This window comes from Lucilia cuprina, chromosome 6 (genome assembly GCF_022045245.1).
Source record: "Lucilia cuprina isolate Lc7/37 chromosome 6, ASM2204524v1, whole genome shotgun sequence".
Taxonomy (NCBI): Eukaryota; Metazoa; Arthropoda; class Insecta; order Diptera; family Calliphoridae; genus Lucilia; species Lucilia cuprina.
The window spans coordinates 46025400-46035575 of record NC_060954.1 but is presented as its reverse complement, the minus strand read 5'-3'; the positions used below and the strand labels follow the sequence as shown (position 1 = coordinate 46035575).

The 10176-nt window shown below is 32.0% G+C and overlaps 2 protein-coding genes across 2 annotated transcripts in view; both read left to right on the top strand.

Moving 5' to 3' along the window:
• Nucleotides 1-10176, top strand: part of LOC111686548 — a 34108-nt gene that overhangs the window by 17077 nt on the left and 6855 nt on the right. The gene's annotated exons all lie outside the window — the stretch shown is intronic.
• LOC111686559 (venom allergen 5-like) lies at nucleotides 1143-2704 on the top strand. Its single transcript, XM_023448925.2, has 3 exons — nucleotides 1143-1378; nucleotides 1430-1836; nucleotides 1894-2704. The coding sequence occupies exons 1-3, from the start codon at nucleotides 1211-1213 to the stop codon at nucleotides 2537-2539; spliced, it is 1221 nt and encodes a 406-aa protein (XP_023304693.2). The 5' UTR covers nucleotides 1143-1210; the 3' UTR covers nucleotides 2540-2704.

The following is a 10176-nucleotide window of genomic DNA, read 5'->3' as shown; positions in this document are numbered from 1 at the left end:
TAGATAGATAGATAGATAGATAGATAGATAGATAGATAGATAGATAGATAGATAGATAGATAGATAGATAGATAGATAGATAGATAGATAGATAGATAGACAGATAGGCAGACAGAAACAAATAAATTTTAGTATAATTGGTAAGAGTTAATCATGGACCGATATTTTTGAAATGGGTAATTAATTTACAAAATTGTTTAATATATAAAATAATTTATCATATAAAATAAAATCCATTTCCGCAAAAACACTTCAATTCCATGTAATTAGTAATCAATTTGCAACCCTGTTCTCTATTTCAATTTAATGGTGCAACATTACAATTTTTTTATATCGGAAATAGTTTTACACTAGTCATAGAATTTTTACTGTATACAGTTCTGTGGCTGTTGCTTATTTTTGATTACATAAATTCCAATTCATACATACATACATACATACATACATACATACATACATACATACATACATACATACATACATACATACATACATACAACATCCTATACTAAACAAACATATTTACATTTACAAATTCGTATCAACATTGTAACTAAGGGGTAGTTTTTGACCTAAAAATTAAAATATATGTATACGAGTACAAAAAAATAAACTTACATACATAGATATTTTCCTATTTTTGTGTAATTTTTTTTTTTTGTTCATTTTTATTACGTCTAAAGTATGTTAAACTATGCATTTGAATGGCAATAAAAAACATGAACACATTTACATATACATATGTATGTATGCAGTAAATTTAGATTCTTTTTGGTCGATATCCATTCATTGACAATACAAGTTTTTGCTTTTAATAGGAAAGTCAAAAAAATATTTAGATGTACATACATGTATGCATACAGATGTGTGTATGCATCTGTGTACGTTAAATCGTATGATTCATTTAGTAACAAAATTTTATTATTTCCTTTTAAATCAAACCATACATGCATGTATTTGTTGAAGGACCTTTTATTTGCATTGAACAATTTTGGTTCCAAATCTAACAAACATGGCGACGAACTTTTGCGGACATGAAAGCTATTGATTATAATTATACTTTAGGCTCGATAACTTTTCGATAACTTTTTGAAAATACCTTCACTATGATTATTAAATACGGATATAAACTTCATATGGATTTCAAACTAAAACCGTAAAATATTTGTCATCTAGAAATACTTTTTATGAAAAATCCAAAATTCCTACCATGAAAACGTATAAAATACTAATGTTTTTAATAATTCCCATTTCGATATCCTCAGCAAATGAGGATGATGATGATATTTTTACGGATTATTGTAGACCTGGTCTGTGTGAATATAATGGTGGCGATGGAATGCATTCTGGCTGTCGTGATGGTGTTCTTCATAATGGTGTAAGTTATACGCTTATGTTCACACAGTTGTATTTAATAGATCAGTTCTAGAAATTTCAATATCCACCATGTCCGGATAATGCTGCCATTATGCCATTGTCGGAAAAAGATAAACAAGATATTTTAGAATTTCACAATAACCAAAGAAATTTTGTTGCCTGTGGTGGACTTTACAAGAAATATGGCATAAAGCCCGGTTGTCGTCATGGTGTTATTCGATGGGATAAAGAACTTGAGAAAACCGCTTTTCTACATTCTTCATATTGTACATTTGCTCACGATAAGTGTCGCAATACAATCAAATATCCGTTTGCGGGACAAAATCTTGGTATATTGTATTTTGTAGGTAAACCTATGAATGCTACTGCTTATGGTAATGTTTTATCATGTTTGTGGTATGCCGAACATCGGGTAACTAAGATGGCCATGATAGATAGTTTTTATCATCAGACAGAAGTGTAAGTAGTTAATGGAAATTTGTTAATGAAATTCAATTCTTAAGTTTTTCCTTTCAGAATGGTGGGTCATTTTTTGACTTCATTGAATGAGCGTAATGATCGTATTGGTTGTACTTGTATTAAATTTTATTATGCTGCTAAGAAAAAAGAAGCAGTTATGCTGTCCTGTAATTATCCCACGACAAATATTGCCAAAAGTACAGTATATAATAGTTGTAAAGTGCCTGCTTCGAAATGTACTACGGGTACAGATCCAAAATATAAATTTTTGTGCTCTTCCAAAGAAGTGTATGATGTATCGGGTAAACTTAAGTACATACCATATGATGGTGATGGTACCGAGGTATTCAATAATTGTGGTCGACAACCTGAGCTTTTGCATTTAGAACGTGAAGGAAAGGAAGCTGTTAAAAAGCATGATAAAGATTTCGTACCAGACCCTGAGACATCGGGTGTCGATACTACTTCTAAGCCAGTAGTAACTACTGCCAAACCAGGAAAACCAACAAGTAAACCACCTAGCAAACCACCAAGTGAACAACCTAGTAAACCACCTGAAATTGATGGTGGAAATCCTGAAGCCGGCGGCATTCCCGACTATTCTGAACATGAATATGATCCCCCGAGTAGTGGTTCGTCGGTAATTTGTCAAAAAGGCAAACTTTTAATGTGGTTTATTATTATTTTATTTAATTTTCTTTAATGTTATGTTATCCATTACTGAAGTCTAGGATATTACAATTTGATTTTACATTTGCAACATGAATTAAATCAGTCTTATAATATGACTCTTTTTCTATTTATTATTCGTCTTTTGACTAGTCTGCCGAATAATCAAGCGATTCGAACACAAAAATGTACATATATTAAATACATTGGGTTTAGACAATTTTTTATGGACTTGTAGTTTTTTAATTAGACTATTAACTTATAAAGTATTGACCATAGACCTATATATAGCCTTGACCATAGACCTAGAATCTTAGTCTTGACTATAGATCAATTTATAGTCTTGACTATAGACTATAGTCTTGACTATAGATTAATTTATAGTCTTGACTATAGATTAATCTATAGTCTTGACTATAGATTAATCTATAGTCTTGACTATAGATCAATCTATAGTCTTGACTATAGATCAATCTATAGTCTTGACTATGGATCAATCTATAGTCTTGACTATAGATCAATCTATAGTCTTGACTATAGATCAATCTATAGTCTTGACTATAGATCAATCTATAGTCTTGACTATAGATTAATCTATAGTCTTGACTATAGATCAATCTATAGTCTTGACTTTTGATCAATTTTCAGTCTTGACTATTGATCAATCTATAGTCTTGACTATTAATCCATCTATAGTGTTGACTATAGACCAGTTTATAGTCTTGACTAAGCCCTGTCTCTAGTCTTAACTAGCACTGTCTTGGTTATAGCCCAGTCTATAGTCTTGACTATAGCTCAGTCTATAGTCTTGACTATAGCCCAGTCTACAGTCTTGACTATAGCCCAGTCTATAGTCTTGACTATAGCCCATTCTATAGTCTTGACTTTAGCCCAGTCTATAGTCTTGACTATAGCCTAGTCTATAGTATTGACTAGCCTTGTCTATAGTCTTGACTATAGCCCAGTCTATAATATTGACTATAGAGCAGTCTATAGTCTTGACTATAGAGCAGACTATAGTCTTGACTATAGAGCAGTCTATAGTCTTGACTATAGAGCAGTCTATAGTCTTGACTATAGAGTAGTCTATAGTCTTGACTATAGAGCAGTCTATAGTCTTGACTATAGAGCAGTCTATAGTCTTGACTATAGAGCAGTCTATAGTCTTGACTATAGAGCAGTCTATAGTCTTGACTATAGAGCAGTCTATAGTCTTGACTATAGAGCAGTCTATAGTCTTGACTATAGAGCAGTCTATAGTCTTGACTATAAAGCAGTCTATAGTCTTGACTATAGAGCAGTCTATAGTCTTGACTATAGAGCAGTCTATAGTCTTGACTATAGAGCAGTCTATAGTCTTGACTATAGAGCAGTCTATAGTCTTGACTATAGACCAGTCTATAGTCTTGACTATAGACCAGTCTATAGTCTTGACTATAGACCAGTCTATAGTCTTGACAAAAACCCAGTCTATAATCTTGACTATAGAGCAGTCTATAGTCTTCACTATAGACCAGCCTATAGACGTGAATAAAACCAAGTCTATAGTATTGACTATAGACCAGTCTGTAGTCATGACTATACTCCAGTCTATAGTCTTGACTATAGACCAGTCTGTAGTCTTGACTGTAGAAGAGTCTATCGTCTTGACTGTAGATCTGTTTATAGTCTTGACTATAGATCAGTCTTTCATCTTGACTATAGATCAGTCCATAGTCCTGACTATAGATCAGTCCATAGTCCTGACTATAGATCAGTCTATAGTCCTGACTATAGATCAGTCTATAGTCCTGACTATAGATTAGTCTATAGTTATGACTATAGATGTGTCTATAGTCTTGACTATTGATGTGTCTATAGTCTTGACTACAGATGTGTATATAGTCTTGATTATAGATGTGACTATAGTCTTGACTATAGATGTGTCTATAGTCTTGACTATAGATCAGTCTATAGTCTTGACCATAGATCAGTCTATAGTTTTGACTATAGATCAGTTTATAGTCTTGACCATAGATCAGTCTATAGTTTTGACTATAGATCAGTTTATAGTCTTGACTATAGGTCAGTCTATATATAGTCTTGTCTATAGATCAGTCTATATATAGTCTTGTCTATAGATCAGTCTATAGTCTTGACTATAGATCAGTCTATAGTCTTGACTATAGATCAGTCTATAGTCTTGACTATAGATCAGTCTATAGTCTTGACTATAGATCAGTCTATAGTCTTGACAATAGCTCAGTCTTTAATCTTGACTATGGAGCAGTTTATAGTCTTGACTATAGACTAGTCTGTAGTCATGACTAAAACCCAGTATATACTCTTGACTATAGATCAGTCCATAGTCTTGAGGATAGATCAGTATATAGTTCTATTTATAATCTTGACTATAGACCAGTTTATAGCCTTGACTATAGACCAGTTTATAGTAGTATAGAACAGTCTAATCTTGTCTTGACTATTGACAATTTTATTTTAGTATATAACAGTCTATAGTATTGACTATAGACCATTCTATAGTCTTTACTATAGATCAGGCTATATTCTTAACTATAGATATGTCTATAGTTCTATGTTTAATCTTATAGACTGGTGGAGCGGATAGATGTTCTGCGTCATGTTTTTTTTTTTTTTTTTTGACAAAAAGTGCAATGTTCCATCCCTGATCAATGATTTTTAATCTGAAAATTGTTTAAGTAGTTCATGAATTTTTAAATAAAAAATTGTGCTCTATTTTATTTCGAATTATGTTTTGATAGCATTTTTACTATATATTTCAAAGATCTTGCCTCCGTCACTATTGTTATTAAGTCAAGTTCTCCTCTTGCTCTCTCTTTTCGTAACAAAATAGAATAGAATTAGTTTGAAAACAAAAATAAAATTGCGTTTTAAAAATCGACATACATGAATTTGAAATGCATTCATTGAATGACTATAATCATTGTTTTATGTGTAATTGCGCAATAAATTTATGGGAAATTTATTTACAATTAATACAGTGGAAACTTTAGTTAAAAGACATTACATTATAGTCATTCTATAAAATAGTAGATATTTTTAAATTTGATTTTTCAACATTGAACAATTGTTTAAAATTTTGCAAAAGAAAATTGAAATTTGAAATTTTTCGACTGTGATTAGTCATATACTGAGAGAGCATTATTATGATGATGATCTTTATTAATTATTCTATTATAATTTTCTCGTTTGTTCATTATATGTAGGTACTATCTATCTATCTATCTATCTATTTATCTATCTATCTGCATGTACTTAATTGCAACAAGTGAAATGACAACAACGACACCAGCAACAATAACACATTGTAATGACTAAGTTTCCGCCATGATCATGCAAAAAACAAAAAAAAAATTCTTATATTATTATTAATAAAAAACACGGCAATTTTCAAAGTCATTTTAAAAAAAGATGACATCAATAGTGGCAGCAACAGATATTACAAAAAAAAAAAAAAAAAAAAATCATATGAATGGCGTCATTTTTTCACATAAACTATAAATTTTAAACGAATAAGAAGGTTTTAATAGTTTTTTTCATAGATTATCGTGATATTTAAACAAAATTTGTATCTATTTAAATAATTCCTAGTAAATCATGATTCAGTTGTAATTTTTCTAGGAAATTATTACCATTTTCTGAATTATTAAATGGAAATCTATTAAATATCCGGAATTAACATATAAGACGAAATGTCAACTTTTTTTTATAGTAGTATTTGAAGAGTGTTCCCATTTTTAATGTCTTTTTACCGAATCCAATAAGAAATTCGTATCAAATAAGAAATGGGTTTGATTCCCACCTGAGGCAATGGTTAAGGAGCGCACAACAGGCCAGATAGTGGCCTAGATGTATTTTTTCGGATTTGATGTATATATGTACATTAGATTGCTCCAAAAAAAAACTAAGTTTCAAATTTTAAAAATAAAAAATATACGACTAGTTTCCATCAAAAATTGCAAATATTACAAAATTTGACCTTTGACCTTTAAAATTTATGGGTTATTGGCGTCCAAATTGCACGAAACTCTTGATTTTTACTCAGAAATATGTGGACTAATAAATTTACAAAAGGTTCCATTTAAAATACACAACAATATAATAAAAAGGCTAATTTTGCAAAATGTTACATAAAAATGTGGTTTTCTCGAAATCCGCTGAATTCAAATTACAGGTACAGGCAAACTATAAGAGGTATTGACCTATTTTTTTTTACTGTTTTATTTCCTAATAAGTAACATAATCAAAACTATTTACTAATCTTAAGTAAAGAACCATAGACTACACTATAGTGACTATATATAGTCAATACTATTGACTAAAATAACCAAAACTATTGACTAATCTGTAGTCAAGAATATAGACTAATCCATTGTCAAAATTTAAAGAAAGTTATATAGTCATTGCCTATTCTATAGTTAAGACTATGGACTCTTATAAACTATTCTAAAGTCAAGACCATAGATTATTCCAATACCATGTAGACTGTAACTCTATAATATCCGCCAGTAGGGAGTTGTCCATCAGGCTACCATCTTGACATTAGGACCCTACTCTAAGGTGATATATGTTTGGTCCTTGGGGACTTCATCAGGGAAGGGGAAGATCAGATGCGCATCACTGGCGGAACAAATCGAATTATACACACTAACTGATGATGCCCGCAAATGGATAATGGGTAACTGCGCCAGGTCTATAGACATTACCACTGCGAGCTCTGGTCTGATAAACTATGCAACTTGTAGAGCAGTAGTTTCTCTAGCCCCATAATCGAATGCGTGGATCGACTCAAAGACTTTATCATCTCTGAACGAAGACACCACATAAACCATAAGAAAGCAGACTGGCTCCGAACTGATCAATTAACTTCAATGATATCCCTATCCTGACTATGTACACCAAGTAAAGAGCAATTTGCGAGAAACTGTTATCACAGCAGCAGCTCGCTTCTTTCCTGCTGGTCGACTATTTATAGTGCGACCGCACTTCCCAGCAGAGGCGGCGATAGTAGCAGACATGCATGACATTCGATGTACCAACCCTGACGACCCGAGTCGTGTTTAGCTGAATCAAGACATCAGCAGGTTGGTAATTGAGGACAAGCGGTGTAAATGGTTAAGCTCAGGTGTTAGTAAGTTGTGGTCTACAGTTCGATCTCCCTCCAACCCGATGACGAAGAGTCGCAATTAAGTTTCCGACCCTGAACGGTGCTTGCGTGAATTATGGCACCTTTTTTTAAAGCACCCACAGAGAGAGATAAGAAATGAAGTGTTGTTCGCAAACCTCAGAACCTTCCAGTCTCGTACATTACACTAGTTTAGTATTAACTCCCATAACTACACAGATTTCACAGGGCTTGAACCAGCAGATGCCTTTTGAAAGTACACGCCTACTAGCCTTCGATATAGTCAACCACACCACACTCCTTCAGAACATTCTGCAGCCCACTATGCCCAAGAACTTAAAGAGATGGATTTTCAATTGTTCGTTGAGTTTAAAGACTACCGTTAAAAGAACACGAAGAGTTAAACAAGGAGTACCAAAGGGCGGTGTCTTGCCCCCCCTACTGTTTAACTTCTACCTCTCTAAACTCCCCACATCTCATGGAGAAGTCGAAGTTATATCGTATACGGACGACTTTACCATTATGACAATGGCCCAAAACGTTGTTGAGCTAAGCGGCCGAATGAATGGTTATCAAGGAGAAATACAAAACTACTTCACTGGACTACGAGAAACGAAGGTGCTCCCAGTCAAGGAACATAATGTCATGTTAATTTAACAGTTATCCCAACTTTAATATAACACAGTTGGCAGCTCCCCCGGGGCATGTCAGGAAGGACCTTCGTGTATAGGTTGAGAGCTTACGAAGGTATGTGTAGGATCATTTGGATCGTAATTCGAGTGAATGATATTCATAGAGTCGCCATCAATACCGCCTGCAGCAGAAATTAAGAAGAACCTGCAGCGGAATACAAGAGTTGCCCTGAAACAATTGATATCGTAATGGAGAAAAGGCCTACAGCTCCCGCATAGACACGCTACCCCAATATATGCCTAGCATGCGAACAAGGTCCCCATTATATCCAACACACATTTAAATGTCCAGCCCACCCTACTTCTCTTAGCCCAATGGATTTATGGACTTATATAAGTAGCCAAATTAAAATTTCTAAATACGGAAGCCCCAGATTAAAATTGTATACTTTAAGCTGTTACAACAACAACAAACTTTTATATATACTTCTCAGGAAAGTTTTGGGTTAAAAAAGTAAAAACCGGTTGTTTTCATCAACAACTAACTTGCACACGGTAGGGTGTCTAGGTAAACTTTAGATAATTCTTATCACTTAACTCCCCTTAAAATAATTCAATGAACGATGAAATGTCTAGAGAGCATCCAGTAACTATCTAATAATTATGTACATATGTATGTATATGTAGACGTTTTAATAGAAATTTTGGTCTAGACAGTTTTTGTGCGTTTCTTATTTAAACATTTAAATACTTTCGGTAATTTTTATTATCAATATTTAAATTATCAAAATACATACATATATTTACTTGTGAATAAATATATATATTTTTTTGTTTATTCACAAGTAAATAGTCGACTCGAATTAAAAACCTAATTGTGTGGCATAATTTAATACGGAATTTATAATTTATTTTTAGTTGATTGGAATTAGAAATAAATCCATTTTTATTATTTATTTTCAATTATCAATTAAATTTAATTTCTAGAGAATTAATTTGTTTTTTTTTAACTTTATATTGGCTTTCTAATCATACATATACTGTTTATTATATATAACTATAAATGACCGATATATACTATATAATACAACTATAACATTTTGTTGTTATTTTTGTATTTTTAATTATTAATTGAAATTCATTGTGTGAATTTTTTTTTTAAGTTTTTATTTGCTATAATATGAACAAATAGTGATAGAAAAAAATAAAAAAAACAAAACGTGTAGTCGCTGTTAATTCAATAAAATAAAAGTACATGTATTTTGTTCAAATTAATTTCTATTGCATGTACTGGTATTTTTTAATAAATATTTACAAAGAACTTATAGTTGTTAGAAATGAAAAATTGCCCTTCAGTAAGGTTAGTAAAAAATTTGTTTAACAAAACTAAAAATTAATTTGATTTAAAACAGAATTGCGAAATAAAAAAGGTTTGAATGGATCTGTCATCAATTCTGATCTGTTAGAGTCTTAATTGGCAAGACTGTAGACAGGACCACATGGAGTAGTCTATAGTCTTGACTATATAGACAACTCTGTGGTCAAGACCATACACTATTCTATAGTCAAGACTATGGAATGTTCTATCGTCAAGCCTATAGAATACTATAACTTTTCTATAGTCAAGACTATAGACTATTCTATAGTCAAGACTATAGTCTTGACTAGAATAGTGTACAGTTTAGACTATTATTATTTAAAGTCAAGACTATTCTTTAGTCAAGATTATAGACTATTCTATAGTCAAGACAATAGACTATTCTAGTCAAGACTATAGACTATTCTACAGTCAAGACTATAGACCATTCTATAGTCAAGACTATAGACTATTTTATAGTCAAGACTATAGACTATTCTATAGTCAACACTATAGATTATTCTATAGTCAAGACT